This window comes from Gymnoscopelus braueri, assembly GCF_963280865.1.
Source record: "Gymnoscopelus braueri genome assembly, chromosome: 1".
NCBI classification, from domain to species: domain Eukaryota; kingdom Metazoa; phylum Chordata; class Actinopteri; order Myctophiformes; family Myctophidae; genus Gymnoscopelus; species Gymnoscopelus braueri.
In genome coordinates, this window is record NC_137603.1 from 44,327,135 (window position 1) to 44,344,417 (window position 17,283).

General features: G+C 39.0%; 3 protein-coding genes across 5 annotated transcripts in view; 1 reads left to right on the forward strand and 2 right to left on the reverse strand.

Annotated features, from left to right (window-relative positions):
* Positions 1–5,235, reverse strand: part of cenpn (centromere protein N) — a 6,647-nt gene extending 1,412 nt beyond the window's left edge. Inside the window, exons 1-8 of the mRNA XM_080439863.1 lie at positions 4,962–5,235; positions 4,189–4,234; positions 3,820–3,879; positions 1,791–1,864; positions 1,477–1,650; positions 1,293–1,394; positions 433–487; positions 167–276 (exon numbers count right to left, since the gene is read on the reverse strand). Of these exons, the coding sequence (XP_080295989.1) occupies positions 167–276; positions 433–487; positions 1,293–1,394; positions 1,477–1,650; positions 1,791–1,864; positions 3,820–3,879; positions 4,189–4,234; positions 4,962–5,132 (792 nt within the window). The 5' untranslated portion in view covers positions 5,133–5,235. The remainder of the gene's footprint in view (positions 1–166; positions 277–432; positions 488–1,292; positions 1,395–1,476; positions 1,651–1,790; positions 1,865–3,819; positions 3,880–4,188; positions 4,235–4,961) is intronic.
* A 2,180-nt stretch (positions 5,236–7,415) lies between these two features.
* On the forward strand, positions 7,416–10,718 carry cmc2 (C-x(9)-C motif containing 2). 2 transcript variants are annotated; one of them, XM_080429893.1, is made up of 5 exons: positions 7,416–7,658; positions 8,323–8,396; positions 9,507–9,577; positions 9,745–9,816; positions 9,941–10,718. In XM_080429893.1, exons 2-5 carry the CDS (start codon positions 8,360–8,362, stop codon positions 10,022–10,024), a joined length of 264 nt encoding a protein of 87 aa, XP_080286019.1. In that variant the 5' UTR covers positions 7,416–7,658; positions 8,323–8,359; the 3' UTR covers positions 10,025–10,718. The 2 variants fall into 2 exon arrangements, with proteins under 2 accessions (XP_080286019.1, XP_080286020.1); XM_080429894.1 differs by lacking the exon at positions 8,323–8,396 and having other exon boundaries at positions 9,469–9,577.
* A 935-nt stretch (positions 10,719–11,653) lies between these two features.
* LOC308084648 (chromodomain Y-like protein 2) overlaps positions 11,654–17,283 on the reverse strand; it is a 51,207-nt gene continuing 45,577 nt past the window's right edge. Inside the window, exons 7-8 of one of the 2 annotated variants that reach the window (XR_013933099.1) lie at positions 17,019–17,235; positions 11,654–16,956 (exon numbers count right to left, since the gene is read on the reverse strand). Coding sequence is in view for 1 of the 2 variants with exons in the window: in XM_080427417.1 (XP_080283543.1) it covers positions 17,077–17,235 (159 nt within the window). In the remaining variant the exon portion in view is untranslated. Of the gene's footprint in view, positions 17,236–17,283 lie in introns of both variants that reach the window. The other variant, XM_080427417.1, reaches the window with a different exon arrangement.

Sequence of the window (17,283 nt, forward strand, 5' to 3'; positions counted from 1 at the left end):
GGTTGTAGCATATGACTACCAGACCAAGGCAAACATCAATGGGACAACCCTCCCACCCATGTATTAATTGATTACCCTGTTGTTGATTTCCAGAATGTCTTTGAGTGTGTTTTTGTAACCAGACCAGTCAGAGTAAGTCTTATTTCAATTCCAATACATGCATTACCTTGTAAACTACTGTCTGCAGCTGAGGTAACTCCTGGAAACCAAACGCCTCACAGGCCATCTGATGTCTTTTCTCTGCATCTGAGGATTGTTCTGCTACAACCTGTTGGTCTATGAAAGACCATAGATTATAGCACAATAGAACACATGACCAGAATTAAATGAAAATGTAATTTATTTGGCATTAGAGTTCTACAAAAATATATTTCAACTCAATCTGTACTCAGGTAGCTTTGGTCAATATACACTACGATTAAGGGAACCTACTTTTATCAAGGCACTTCCTTGTCTCAAAAGGACTGGGGTGCATGGTTGGAAAAACCTATAAACAAAAGAGCGCAGAGTTAAAGACAAAGCAGTGCAATGTAGCAAATTGAGAAGTAATGTTTGAAGCAAACATTTCTTCTCAACCCCTTAATAAAATAAAATAAAATCCTTCTCAGAGTTAGAATGTCAAGCCTGATGCAAGGTACAGCTAGCAAACCTGAGCTAAAGCGGACCTCATTTCACTTGGGTATTATGAGTGAATAGATAGATACAGCCTATTGACCTAAAGAAAGTCTTTAGGTCAATAGGCTGTACAAAAGGTCCTGTTGCTCACAAATAATACTATGTCATCATCAGCATTATTATATCCACCAGCATTTTCCTTTTATTTCTTTTTCCTCATTACGCCCCTTAGCATAGATCTCTGAGAATTCAATAAGATTCTGCTGTACTGTACTCACAACTTGACCTTCATAGTGGTCTATATCAGTGGTTCTCAACCTGTGGGTCGGGACCCCCAGGGGGGTCCCCACATGATTTTGGGGGGTCCCCAGTGAAGTGACAATTTAAGGACTTTAAAGACCTTTTAATATACCTCAAAAAATGTAAGAAAGAAAAAAGACAATCACTGTATCAAAAGTGTGAGCTTGTAGATCTGCTATTTTCACAATATGTATCTGTGTAACCGAGTCAAATAAAATGTAATGCCCCAACTCCTACAATTTCAAGTTGTCAGGGCGGTGGGTAGCTACTTGTCGGGGTCCCCAGTTCAAATATGATCATTTTTGGGATCACGACCTGATAAGGTTGAGAACCACTGGTCTATATGAGCTACCAGACAAAGTTCAAGTCTACAATACCTGTTGGTATTTCCTCATCAGCAGGTCCTTGATGGCAGTAAGACTCATTCCAGTGAGATTAGCATCCTTAACAGAACTGTATCTGGTGGCAAGACATAAGGCCTAGGGGCATAACAATTTGTTAATGTTGTGTACAGTCGTTACAAATGTATGACCCGTACAAGTAGATAAATTCATTCCTCACCTGGTATATAATGGGCTTTTGTTGTGACGTAAGACTGGTCATAAAGGCATAAGGGGTCTGAAGGTAATGAACAATGTATGTTGCGTTCAGGTGGTTAGGTCGAGAGCACTTATCCCCCCAGGCTATACGTAGCCATATAGCATCATCTGTGTGCTTCTTAACTTTGAGAGACACCTTGAGTGTAAAGACAAAAAAAGTGTTTTTATAAAGTAGATAAAAGAAAGAAGTCATAAACACGTGAATACAAATATTTTCAACTGAGATCTGCTTCAGGCCTTCTATATCTAGTCATGGAAGAAGACAGTCTTTCTTACGTGTCTGGTGATTTCAGTGAGATGGGCTTTAAATTCCACCTCAAACTGGGCCAGCTCTACAGACACAGCATCATCTGGGGAACACAGAAAAGAATGCTGATGTAATGATGAGTCAAACACAACGGTATGCCTCCTACTGAAGAGTGTTGGGTTAGTTGAGCGCAGTTCCTAATAAAATTTATTAAAATAACCTATCTACTTCAACTATAAATTAGTTTAAGTTAATTTCCTTTGAACTTGGACAGTAACAGACTGAATAAGCTTGTGAAGGCTTGTTCTGTCGTTGGTGATAGAAACAGGATGGTGTGGGGGGCACGGTGGCACAGTCGGTAGTGCTGTCGCCTCACAGCTAGAAGGTCCTGGGTTCGATTCCCGCAGGGGACGCTGTGGGCACTGGGGGTGTGTTCTCTCCTCCGCGTCATCAGTGCCCATACCCTAGGTGGGGTTGGCGAAAGGGCCTTTCTGTGTGGAGTTTGCATGTTCTCCCCGTGTCTCCTAGGGTAGGTACCCTCACAAAAACATGCAGTAATCCTGGTCACTACACTGCCTCCCCCTGGCCAGCCGGGGCGCCTGATGGAGGGGAAGGGAACTGGTTGGAATAACGTGTTCCTTCCACACGCTACGTCCAACCAGGGAAACTCTCCCCTGTCAGGTGACAAGAAGGTCAGTTGGCTCTCATGTATTGAAGGAGGTATGAGCTCGGCCCTGGCCTCTCTAGGTTGGCAGAGGGAAGGTAGTGCCCAGGATTACATAGACAATTGGCACTGGGTGTAAAAAATAGGGTTACAAAACCGTGGGATAAAAATTAAGTTAAAAAAAAAGAAACAGGATGGTGTGGAGGTGGTGCCTGAGGCGAGTACAACCAAGAAGCTGGTGGATATCATGGCTAACCCCTCCCACAGCCTCCAGAAGTAAACAGTAGGGTGGCCAAGTCCCAGAGGCGTACGTTTATTCATCCTTCCAACACGGAAGGTTGATGGACTGGGTGAGTCCTTCGTGTCAGTAACAATGAAGCTGTACAATGTATCAATGGTCGCTCCAGCACCAGACCGCGATGGTCCGTGGTCGAAAGACCAATACAACTCTTGTTCTTATGACTTATTTTCTGCAGACTAATGACAATGTGACTCATGTTCTTGTCTCTTATCTTTCATATTTGCTGTATCCTTATGTTCTTTTTGTCTTTTGTATGACTGCTATAACTGCCAGTGTGACAAACTTTCCCTTGTGAGATCAATACGAGTCTATCCATGTAAAATAACAGTATGTAATGTATTTCAGGGAGACCTAAACAATTTCCAAGGCACACCATTATGTTTAAAAAAGAAGAAGAAAGAAGCCTTTTTTACTGCACGCATGGCTTGGCAAAAAGTTAAGAAATGCTTGCTGACCAACAACACATTTCAGTTCAAACAAGCTCCTTCATCATGGTACACCTGTACGTAACAGTGTGCCTTGGATATTGTCAAGTTCTCTTGAAGTACTCTACAACATACTGTTATTCTACAAGGGAAAGGAACTTAAACTCATTTATTGATTTTTTCAACCCTTCCCAAAGAGCACCTGATTTTTGCTGGGCAAAGCAGATTGGTCAGGTTCTCAGGCTAGTACCCCTATCCTATAATCATGTGTAATAAATCCCAGCATAACAAACTGTGATGATGAGAGCAACTGTGATATTCAATTTCCCCTCAGGGATCAATAAAGTATTGCTATTCCATTTTATCCATCATTAAAAAACAATTCAGAAATGGCGAATACTATAGCGATGTGGAAAACGCACTGCGAGCTTGTAGATCGTCTGTTTTCGCTTTTTGTGTGTGACACGGTTGTACGACAAAGTATAAAATAGTGGTTAATCAATCAATTCAATTGATTATAAAACCTATTTTTATTTATTATAAAAAAATTTTTTTTGCATCGATTCATATATGCTTCTTGATTATTTAATTAATCAAAAGAGTAATCAATAGAATAATCGCTAAGAAGATAATTGATCGTTGCAGGCAGCCCTACTACCTTGACTTACCTCCTGGGTTTTGGAGATGGAAAGCATGCCACTTCCTTTTGACTGGACTGTCCATGACATCTGGAAGAAAAACAAAAACAAACATCCTATTAACCACTTAAACCTAGCTAGTTGCAAGCTTGTGGAGACAGAAAAAAGCGGTCCAAGTACAGAGGCAACTCAGGTCCAGTTAAGTCTAGACATGAGAGTTTACATGGTTAATTCCTTACTTTTAATGGGTTACTTTTATCCTTTCTGTAATTAAATCACTTTATCAAATAATATTATTCAAGTTCGAAAAAAAGGTATACAGGGTTCCGAAAGGTTTTAGGACGGTGGATAGGTTGCCTCAGAATAACTAAACCATTATAGTATAATGATTATACTTACATATCATCTCGAGTCCGGCAATGTGCCTAACAGACAAGCCGCTTTCCTGTTAAGAATACAACATCTAGCATTAATCATTATGCTCAGCTCTTTACCAGAACATAGCATGCTGTTGATTGATGTTTGTTGTGTACTGATGTACTAACGCATGTTACGTTACAAGCGAATCCTTTTCATGACTATCTTAATTTTTCACTAGATGGTTGTTGCTGGTCCTTTTCTGTCCTAGAGAAAAAGACCAGCTCTGAGCATCCATCATCTAGTGGTGTTTTTCTCTAGGACAGGCAGTCTGTCACACACAATGCTGACGCCGGTGCTGTTTGCACCGCACCTCCAACGTCCCCATACTAAAGTGCAGGGGTCTTCAACGTGTTTCAGGCCAAGGACCCCCGCCCCCCCTACATATTGTATACAATTGTGTTGCAGATAAAACCTTGTCATAGAATGTATTCTGTTTGGATGTATGGGCTGTCAAGGGTTGGTATTGCAACTCTAGATTCTAGATATTAAAAATAGGATCCAAGCGTTGCTTGGGGCCATGGTTCAAGTGGTTAATGTAAAGACAATTATCCTATCACACAAAGATCTGGTGGAACCCGTTAGTAACTCTGAGGACCCCTAGGGGTCCCGGACCCCTTGTTGAAGACCCCTGTTAGTGTGTCTCAAAGAATGAGCTTTTGGCAAATAAATAAATATATACATATATTCGGCTATAACGACATGCCCAAAACAGGGCGGCCAGGTTTAAAAGTGTGTGTGTATGACAGACATACTTCACAGAGATCCAGCAGGTTTTCAGTCAACTCTCGGGTGCTCTGTGTGAAGTCCAGAGTCTGCTGCTGTTCCGACGTCAACCGACCCCACTTCTCCAACATTGCATTCAGCTTGGGGTTGGGGATTCGTTTCACGACCTTCTGTAATAAGCACTTTGCCGGGTTATCCATAACTTCTCTAAAATATCATATATTTGACAATAATAAAGTATTAAACGTATAAAAACAGCTTGCTAAACTGCTAGCCACCAGTAGAGATTCCAAACAACGCGCCCACCAGCCTCCGGTAAATAAACAGGAAGTGATCTAATATGAATCGACCAATGAAACAACTGCTTCCTCTTCTTCTTTGTGGTATTCCCTGCATACAACTCTTGAATTACCGCCATCTGGCGACAGTCTGACTTGACAGCAAGATTCTGTTTAGTTTAGTCCCCACTCCCCCTGCTACTGTTTTGCATAAGGTCTACTATGAATGAATGAATGAATACAATTTTATCATACCACATAAATAAACATGCGTACAGTACACATGAACAAAATAAGAACAAATAAGACCATGCCATGTAAATGGCCTTCGTCCTCATTGACCAGGCCTTTGAAATGAAAAAATGTCATGTTGAAAGTTGTTTCAGTCATCCAACCACACAAATAAAATTAATAGATTTGGATCTACCTTATTAAAAAGTCTCCCTGATAGAGTTGTAGAATAGGCAATACAAACAAAATGCATTTAATTTTCACTTTCCTTAATATCACACAAACCACAATAATCTATCCTCCAACAGTGCCTACATACAGTATCTACCCGTCTCAATACTACTACTACTACTACTACTACTACTACTACTACTACTACTACTACTACTACTAATAATAATAATAATAATAATAATAATACAATTTATTAACAATTAATATAATAAATAAATGCTCTGATTATGGGTTCAAACCTGATGTGTTATATTATAATGCTATTAAATAATAATATTCTGTGATGCAGGAGTCAACACTTTACATTCTATACATAATTATGATGTATTTTGTACATCCCTGAATGTCAACACATTTGTCAGAATGGCATTATTAATTGATATAGCCATAGCCATGGCTATCGTGCTGTCAGATGATCCTGGTTTTATTATTGTGAAATAAGTATTCCCTGAGACATGATACAAAGGTCTTTAATGGTTTTATCTATTTATTCAAATAGCTTCATTAAATCATTGGCATGACATTGACATGATAATGTAAAAGTAAAAAATGCACAGCCTGTTGCGCCCCCTTCCGTACAGGAGTTTCAGGGTCAGATCTTCGGTCTACACTAGGAATAACATAAACGTTGTGTTAATATTGTCATCGTTTACTTGATACAAACAGGTACATTTGCTCTCTCTCCATCACATCTACTATATGATTTAAGCTGGGTTACACCGGTTTAGCTCTATGTTTAGAAGGAAGTAGTTGTTGATGGTGTTCGGTGTTGCCATGTCCGCTCATTATAAGCGACTTTGGGCTTATTTTTCTGTAAAGTTGCTTATAAAATAACCCGCAATATAGTTGTGTTGCGTTTTTTGGGGGGTGGGGGGCTTGTTTCTAAAGTGTATTTGGGCTTGCTTCTAATGTTTAAACCAGTGTTTCTCAAACATTTCATGTCAAGGACCCCCAAATAATTTATTGTCTGCCGACCCCATCTGAAAATATTTTATGCCAGGGGGGACCCCCACACAGATTTGTGTTTTTAAAATATTACAATTTTTTTCACATTTTCTTCTTCTTCTTTAAAAAAAAAAAGCAAATCTACATCACCACGTGTTGTGAGCTTGTAGATTGGCTATTTTCAAATAGCCAATTATGTTTAAAGGGCGAAGGGCTCTCTTCTTTTGGGCTTGTTTTCATAGACCTGGATGCTTATTTCTTTCGCAAAACCTGGCAACACTGATGGTGTTGCGCGTCATTGGCAGAAGTCCCACCTTCTTGTTGTATAACAACTGGTTTGATTGGATGACCAAACTGATACACGGGCGCCGATTGGCTATTACGTTGTCACTCATGTTACAGTCACGCACCCTGTTCAGTGTTGCCAGGTCTGTTTATTAAAAGCGACTTGGCTTGTTTCTCTAGTCGCTAGTATGGTAGTAGTTGCGGTTTTTTGGGCTTGTTTCTAAAGTGTAGTTGTTTATTTGGGCTTGCGTCCTAAATGTTGTTTAAACCAGTGGTTCTCAAATATTTTCATGTCAAGGACCCCTAGATTCATATGTATTTTGGCCACAGATCTGAAAATATTTTGTGCCAGGGGCCCCCATACAGGATTTGTGTATTTAAAATGTTTCAAAAACATGTATTTTTCTAGATTTAACATTGAAAATAGCAGATGTACAAGCTCACAACGCATCGGGCTTGCTTTCATAGACCGGTTGCTTATTTCCCTCGCAGAATCTGGCAACACTGGCACCCTGTTATGAGAGCGTGAAGTACAGGAGCGTGTCCTTGTTGTATTTATCTGATTCATTGCATACAATAGTCGTATTATAACATAGAACTTGTGTGAAAGATAGTTTAATAACATTAACCTACAAGGACTGATTGAACCGAACCTCGCATCCAGGCTTAAATGTCAGCTAATAATAGCTTATAGTGTTTAGTGTTTTTATTATTAGCCCTTCCCTGGAATATATATCAAATGACATCAATCTGGTAAGATTCATACGATTCATAATCTACAAAATGTCACTAAAGAATGGGCAACGATTCTTCTGATTTTGATTTCGTCTGTGTAGCTGTAGCACCGTGTGCATGCCTGTTTCAGTGGTGGAAAAAGTACTCGCATGTATGTTTTACTTTAAATTGCAGTAAAAGTCCGGAATAAAACATGTACTTGAGTAAAAGTGTGTAAAAATGTACTTAATTACCAAAAGTAGAAAGTACTCATTCAGCATGTCCCATTTCACAGGTCAGGTTCACATGTATAAAAATCCTTTGAAAATGGTAGATCTGCAAGCTCACAATGCATCGCATCGCGAAGCATTGTGAGCTAGATTGGCTATTTTCAAATGGCCGAAATGTATATAGGGCTGAAGTGGGTAATGTGTGTTTCGTAATAATAATCCAAATCTATAAAGTAACTAAAAGTTGTCAAATAATTCTAGTTGAGTAAAAGTATAATATTTGCCTCTGAGATAAAAGTACAGAAAATTGGAAATACTCAGTAAAATTAAAATACAAAAACATTTCCATTTAAAGAGTAGGCTAACTAGGATACATGGTGAACACATGTCATTATGAAAGGCTCACCTCATAACACAATGTATATGTTACATTCTCTCTTTCTATCATCTTTCTCTTTCGTGTGTCTCTGCAGGTAAGTCCTCTGGAATTGGAAACAGATCATCATCACAATGTCTGATCAGCCTGGAGAGGGATGGGGAGGATGGAGTATCCTTAGAACAGTGCTTTACAATGGCATTTGACACTGGGACACACATTTCTGTTGACCATGAAATCAGGATCCAGTATAAATGACATAATACAATATTCCTTCTGTGACAGTCTGTGACCATGTCAGAGTATTGTGACACACTTATTTTTGTCTCAAGCCACTGGTTGAGACGATGTGTGTGTAAAGAAGGCTTTCATATCCAGGAATGCATTGGTCTTGGGGACGCAGTAACACGGCATGCAACCCCTTTTTTGAGCAGGAGCACGCGCACGATTTAAAACAACCCTTAATTCACACTTCAACAAAGTTTACAAAGGCTCTCGATTGCCGGGTGTCACAACAGCATGAATTAACCTAGGAATTATCGCTCGAATGAGCGAAGAGAATGCACTTAAAACTTCTGGTGATTAGTAGTTTTCTTGCCTACCTATGTTGAATGCACTTATTGTAAGTCGCTTTGGATAAAAGCGTCTGCTAAATGACCGTAATGTAATGAATGAGCCTAGATGCATATCAATTGTCCATTATTGACCTGTAGTGTAGGTGTTATGCGCGTGACATCTTTAAAATAGCGTCACACCACTAACGAAATCACCAATACAACACTGTTCATATCATACTTGCCAGCCTTAGTCATAATGGATACCACTGTGAGTTAGACGGTGTCACAAGATGCCTGGAACTCCATATATGGATATAACTGACATACCCAAGTCTGACATCATAGACTCCCTCCTGTAACTCCATAATATGGAGTTACAGGAGGGAGTCTATGAGCTAACGTGACACACCCAAGTCTGACATCATAGACTCCATCTTGGGGCGTGACTGACATTGGGACTCCATATATGGATATGACTGACTCATAGACATCACCGGGATGGTTCTGCTTGGACACCATTGCAGCGGGTCTCAGGTTTAGATAACCAGTCGAGCCCTAGGTATTTTTCAGTGTAAAAACCTGGAAGATGTACAGTTAATGGCTAATGCTTTAATGAATGTAAAATTATCACTGCAATACTATATTCCAACAACACTCCTCTTGCTCTTGACTTTTCAATATTGCAGGAGTGGTACTGTAAACCCTTAACTCAACATGCACCCTGACCTGTCACCTCACCTGCACACTGATGAGTGTAATGAACTGATAACTCTTCTAAAGCAGTGCCACCAGGAGGTAAGGCACGGCTCTGCCTGCTCAGCACCTATAGACAGACACCTCTGTCTATGTGCGTGTGTATGAACATTAGTCAGACTTGTATACACTTGGAGTCGTATATATATTTTGTTTAGACTCCTACAAAAGCAAACAAATTAAACTGTTTATTTTCATATTACCAACAGCATAATGTCATGAAGTTCTTTGGCACATGTAACGACATGGACCGTGCTATGCGGCACTGCCTGAAGGCAGAGGTAGGGGGCTGTCACTTATTTGGCTTATTTTTTGAATCATAAACACAAGAGATTACATGCACAGATTCGAGCTCCTATTCTTTTTCGATAGTGTCTTTGACCATTTCTCCTGTCCTTTCAACAGAGACTGGAAAAGAGGGAGCGCAGTAAGCAGCATGCCAAAGACATGAAAAAGAGGCTGAAGGACGGACCTAAAGAGGATTACTGAGGGACATTTATGGGCTCTTTGAGTTTGAGTACCAGGATGCTGGGAGACGGACATAAGCTTACCAGGACAAGCATACCTGCTATTCCTCACCGCTGATGTCCTCTTTCCATTGCATAGTCCGGCTCGGCACGCCATAGCTCTACCCTAATTTGTTGCCTTTCCACACTAGTGCAACGTACTTGGAGGTAGTTTTTTGTGTGCCTGTCATGTACTTATTTTTTTTCTCACTGGATTGATTGGCTGGGTTTGTATTGTGGACAAAGCTAGAACAGACAAAGTGTCCTGTGATGATGTCTATTAACTAGTGGAAGACACCTTTGTCATCCTGAAATTGGTTGACATAATAAATATCAACAAGCAGTCAATAAGGCCATATTTCAACGATTTCAATCAAATATGTACATCACGTGACGCTTGCAATGTTTTATGAAAGCCCTTATTTATTGATGTTGGTAAAATTATCATTGATATTCATTCAATCTCCATCTTGTTGAACACATCCTGATGAGGGTTTTGAGTGTCTTCAGCGCCTCTTAAAGCCTGATTCATACTTAATAACCATTGTGAGCTTGTAAGTCGTGTTCTCGGCACGCGACGAAGCATACATTAGAGACAGTTTGAAAAGATTTTATTGAACAGTTATTTGAATAGGGAATCATATTGATTTGCAGTGTGCTTGATTCCTTTCGAATAAAGACTCATACATTTTTCCTGTTTGCTTTGGATGTCATTGCTAGCATTACGATTGAACGTCAACAATAACAAAGAAAATAGAAACCTTTAAAGGCAACTATGGAATCTACTAAAGCAATCTATCATATTAGTGAGTGTACGGTTATAAACGTCCATATATGGAGACAACTTTAAACTAGATTTGGCCCTGAATTGCATATATATATATAAGAGAGAGAGCGAGAGAGTGACTGTCGGGTGGAAACCTCATACTGTATGTCCAAAACTTTTCAGTGACACTGTAGTATGATCAAGTAGGGCGTTAATTTACGAAAAATAAAGTTATAATGGTTTCTGCCTGACAGCAAGAGGACACATTTATTTCACTTTGAAATTCAGTAACAAATATCCCAAAGCTGGGGACCACATTTTATGCAATTCTCACGAGTCATCCTGTATTGCACTGAGTCAGGACCCATTTTCGTGGATCGTGAGTGAATATCACTTATTTTTTGTTTCCTACATTGTTATTTATTTTAAAAAGATTTGTATTTATTATTAAAAAAATATTTCCATAAAAATCCCCAAACTTTCATGACTTGAAAACAAATTCAGACATTTTTCAAAAAGAATGTCATGAATAAAATAAAAACGAAGCAGTAGTGAAAATTGCACGCCGCGTTGAGAGCTTGTAGATCTTCTATTTTCACTAGTTTGGGTCCCAGGCAAACATCTGACTTCTCTTTTGGGTCTTGAGCTAAACGTTTGGGAACCACTGCTGTAATGGACAATATTAGCTTTCATTCCTTTTCCACCCACCATACTACACACATCTGTGCAAAATGGCTCATTTTGTACCATGACTTTAGTGGAAATTAATGCAATAATGTATAACGTCAAACAAATAGCATGTTGAAAGTACTGTTCTTTATTTACAAATGCTCTCTGTTTCCCATGACAATGTATGGATTGATCTTTTACAGACATAAGACTTCTAAGGCACCACAAGGTATAGTTGGTAGAGTTTGGAGGGAGTTAAAAACTAATCATGCTTTTATGTACATGTAAAGGATACATGTGCACCATTTAAATGTGATACATATGTCATGGAAATAAATTGTATTGGTGAAAATCAAAGAAGACACAAACCCAATGGTGCCATAATGAAACATACACTGTGGAGCAGATCTCAACAACGTAAGCCGACATTTCAGTTCATAAAATTTCTTCAAATCACATCATTCCCAAATAACACAGCAATTATATTATATCATAGCACATTGCAATGGGGATGTAGTTCTTAATGAGCCATCCACACCAAGCACTATAACTATAAAGTTATTGTTTTAGAAATCTTTGGACGGCAGAGTCCACACCACAAATATGAAGACAACAGTGGTGAAACATAGATAGTTATAGTCATAGTGCTTGGTGTGGACCGCCCTTAAAGTCAGACAGAGCGACTCAAATATAAATAATGATAGATGTACTGTAAAAATGTGCATTTTAATTTAAATTAAAAATAAATTACAAATAAAATGTCCACCAGGGTACCATGTCCAGGTGCACTAGTGTGACTAGAACTCAATTGCATCTCCAATCAGGCTTTGTGATTGCTACTACTATTGCCACACTGGGGCCATGGGACTAAAACAACACATCAGCCCACATCAACGGCCAAATATACTTATACTTTGTCGTACTGTGTCACGCGCTGAAAATCGACGATCTACAAGTTCACAAGCTTGCAGAAGCTACGGGTTTTTTGTAGAGGCTATTTTTGTCACGTGACACTGTCGTTCGACGGAGCATAAATTAGGCATAATCCCTATAATCCATATGGATCCAAGAGACAGCCTCTCAGTATCACTTCCTGGCATCCACAGAGTCCCACATTCATTGTTCTAGTACTCTATGATTTAAGTAAATATAAATGAAAGCAATTCTGAAATACATCTAGTTTAATGAAGAAAACAAAACAAAATAAAAAGAAAGCATATAAAATTCAAGCATGGCTCATTGTTTTTGGTAATTTGTTGTAACGGTGATGTTCAACCATTACATTCACTGCGTTTTATCACTGCACTACACAGAAGAAAGTATCAACTATGATTCCAAATAACATATTTGATCTTAGTATTAAATACGCTTGACTATAAGCGATGGTGTTGAACTGTGGTAGAACCACATTTTTATCGGTTGCTCCTGTGCTCTTTGAGTGGAGAATAGATAACTGTGTTTTTCTCTTTCTCCATTCACTGCCATTGTTGCATGGCAAAACATGTCTCAGTATTACACTTTAATGCATAAAATTTTTTAATTCTTCCCATATGTATAAAATAATTCTCCTATTACTTAGCTTTAGTTAAGTGTTATGTATTATGTTCTAACCTTTGATTCAGTAAGGTCTGCTAAGACCCTAAAGGCTCAACTTACACAAAGTAAATAAAAAAATTGCACGTTTACCAATAATGGTATAGACGAATCCACAGACGCGCTGCCTGTAGCTGCCTGTAGGCGGCCATTGCTGCGGTGTCGCGTCCGCGGAGCGTTGACACCGCAGCAATGGCTGCGCCCAGGGCAGCGCTCCGTGGATTCGTGTATAGGCAGAAAAAAGGGTTGTTTATACAGTATTACTATATTCACTTTATTTGCATTCATTTATGTGCTAAAAGTATGATTTTGAGACCTGTTTCAGTGTGTGTGACTGTGACTCAAGAGAGACAAAAAAGTGATTCCCTGTTCTCTGCTCAGGAGCCACTGATAAAGAAGTTGATAATATCTTGATTTTTATCATGGCCATGTAGCTATACAACCCAAGATTCTATCAAAGTTCAATATCACTTAACAAAACAACCCCGTTCCAACAAAAACTGAAACAAACAGCCTAAAAATCACATTGATTTGTATAATGAAAATAATTTAGTACTGAAACAAAAAAGAACAAAACGTTCTCCTTCTCTTTTGTTTTTACAATTACATTATATTTTTGTGAGAATGCACAGCAGATAATTAATGATAATTAAACTTATACAGACACCTGGAAATGAAGATATTAAAAAGACAACTGAGTTAAACATTTTGATATAAGTATATGACTTAACTGCCATCATGCCCCATGCATGACATTTTATTAATGGACACTCCTGGGTGGGTGACCCAGTATTGAGGAGAGCCTCTTCAATACTCTGCAAGAAAGTAAAGGTTATGGCACTGCAGACCCACAAAATATTCTCAAATAAATACAAAAATAAACTGTGCAACATTTGTAACATTACTTACAATGCCAATACAAAACATACCCTGAAATATAAATTATTCTGACAGGCAACACACTTATCTACAGTATATTACATGCATTATTTACGCAGTAAATCAACCTACATAATCTGTACTGTACTGTATGTGTGCAACTACAAAAATGACAATTGCCTGAAGTATATAAAACCATTTTCACAGAACTATATTTTTTGGTAAACCAAAATAGATCCCGACATAAAATATAAGTTGAAATATTTCCTGAAACTATCATCACATGTGGATGAGGACATTAATGTCTGCTTCAGCTGCATGGACTACTATACTGCAACTCCACAATTTACATCACAGACATTTAGTGCAGTGACCAAACTGATTATTCAGGACACAACTAGGAAGAACAAAAGTAATGAATGCAAGATAACATCCACAAGATCCTTTGACTTTTCCAAACAGCAATCACACACTTCACACAATAACACACAATTACAATGACAACTCAGGGCAAGATTATTCATGATGCACGAGTAGTCCAACCATTATTGCTACACCCCTGCAAACAGATATACAGTAGTACATTGTATCACATGTATATCTGTATGTAGTCATGACACAATCGATGTGGCTCCATTGGGAAAATGGCTATTTGTATATTCAGCGTTTTCATTTACACAAGAGTAATGCTACTGGTGCACCAATCCTGTATTCTTCCTTCCCACGTTTAATTCCTGTGCATTTTGATGAGAGGACTGTATACATTTCACTTCTTGAGATCATATAGCATTGCCGCAGGTAAGTTAAGCTTACAGTAAGGACAGGATAAAAGACAAATGGATGGATTTTGGATGAAAAAAGCATGTGTATAATCAATATGTAGGACAGTTTTGTTAATATCAGAGTATCCATCTTAAATAACTATATCATAAAGTCAAATGATGGATCGCTGTGGTATAGTTCAGGCAGGGACGTTCATACACCCTCAAATCACAGACGCCCGCAATCTTAATGGAACAACTACGAAGCCTATTTAAGCAGACTGATGCTCACTCTTACATGACATCACACAAATGTCAGTGACCAAACTCCCTCCCTCCGCCTCCCCAGCCTCCTCTTGTCGTAACGTTTAGCTCTTCACTATGTCAGCATGTCATTCATTCCGGTTCATATGTCTATTATCATGTCCATGTACAGTCGTAACTGTGAATCTTTAAGCTCTGCCTTATGGGAGTTTATGAGCTCAGAGTCGAAGTCTGTGCCATGCTTGAGCAGATTTGTTCTGGAGCATCATGGGAGCAGAGCTACACCCCCATATAAAAATGCAATGAATGATTTTCATCTCGACAAGACAAGAGTGTACTTACTGAAACGATAATGGTGATAATGGTAATTATGGCAGAGATTATAAATGTCAAACTGCTATTGGATACAAAGTTGTATTTATGGTTATGATGAGAATGTTCAATGTGAGTGGCACTGGCACTCCAAGGTGGGGCTTAGAGGACTAGGCTTGCCAATTATGGAAATAATTAATTTATGACAAATAACCATGATAAATAATTCTATTAAATGATACCAATGAATCGCAAACAACGGAAGTGTTTTGATTGAGAGGTGTTCCTCTTATGGGGTTATTAACTGCTTGGCTAATTTGCCTCAGTGGTATCTGTCTCTGTGAAACCCGGCAAAGCAAGTGGGCCAATTAGGTTTTCAAATTTAAATAATTAGCTGAAGTATTATACCCAACTACCCATACTTCAATCTACAGTAGTTAATACATGTGGGAAAGCTCTCATACACAGTAAAATCCTCAGAGTTATTTAGTCACTTGTAACAGAGAAGGTACAAATGTAACAGGTTAAATTAACACTGAGGACTTTACAGTGTATCTGAGGCCAATTCAATTGGTATCTAAGCCACAAATCAGTATGAATCTAGAAGCCTTTCAGTCCACAATTTACATTATTAATTGGTGCCCACCAATGCATGTCCATCTACTGCTGTAATGATCAAAGGCATTAACCAATTAAACCCTATATACTTTGTTGACTGGAGTTCCCCAGGGCTCTATACTAGGCCCCTCCTTTTTTTGCCTCTACACCAAACCTCTTTGCTGAAAATAGCCGATCTACAAGTAAGTTCACAATGTGTCATGTGACAATGCCTTGTGAGCTTGTAGAGTGATCAACATAATTTCTCTCCCACTTTAACAACTACTGTACATTGATGTTTCATAGTAATTACAGGCCTGTAAGTATGACTTCAACAGAGACTGAAACCAATGCTGATGGAATGAGTCAATGACGCAGTTATTCCAGACAGTATAGCTTCATTCTGTCCAAAGCAATAAGGGGATGGAATGTGCAATAAGGAGAGAGAAACAGTCTACTCTGTCCTCATACAAACTTTGGTTATCTCTATGCTTCTATCAAGCATTAAGCTCAAAACTGTAGCAGACAAAACAGCCTATATTTATGCTCAATGCACATTTACACACACTTTTTAAAATCACGCTTTAAATAAATATATATATATATATATTATTATTACCACCACAGAATGTCCCATCAAACACATATACCAGTACATACATCAGTGATTCCATGAACACAAATTGTCCCCCCCCACACACACACACACACACACACACACACACACACACACACACACACACACACACACACACACACACACACACACACACACACACACACACACACACACACACACACACACACACACACACACACACACACACTTCCTGAAGAACCTCCATCAGTGTTGTCATTTCAAGAGCAATACACGTTTGGCTCTTTGCTTCCCATTTACTTAAAAATATGGAATTGGCTCTTGGCCAGACATGAACCAAACAGAGAGGATGTTCTTCAAATGGTGATAATGAAGGATCTTATATTGTTGCTAAAGATGTTAGCAAACAGCTAAAGCCTTGAGTGCCCTCTGCTGGTTGAAAAAAAAAAATGAAAAAAAAGAAACATGCCTTTTCTCTTGCAGTTGAAGGACCACAGCCATGATATCATCATACGGTAGGTGTTCCTCTCTGGTTAACTGTAGACCAACATGGTCTGCGATGATCCAATGGTGTACAGTTCTCCAGATAGAAGTGTTCATTTCTCATAAGCCTTGTTCTGCAGGTAACTGAAAAGGGCCTCCAGTCCTTTGGTTGAGCACCACAGCTGTTTCAGCATCTGACACTCCTTCTCATTCACCTCCTCCAGCACAGACATCACAATACTCCGCACCAGACATTTGGATTCTTCTAGAACCTAGATGGAGAGGGCAGAAAGAGGGGACAGATGGCAGAGAGAGGTGGC

Coding starts and splice junctions, on each gene's coding strand:
- cmc2 (XM_080429893.1), top strand. CDS start 8,360: ATGTCTGATCAGCCTGGAGAGGGATGGGGAGGATGGA. Junction 8,397..9,506: donor AGAGGGATGGGGAGGATGGA/GTATCCTTAGAA, acceptor ACATGCACCCTG/ACCTGTCACCTCACCTGCAC. Junction 9,817..9,940: donor GGCACTGCCTGAAGGCAGAG/GTAGGGGGCTGT, acceptor TCCTTTCAACAG/AGACTGGAAAAGAGGGAGCG.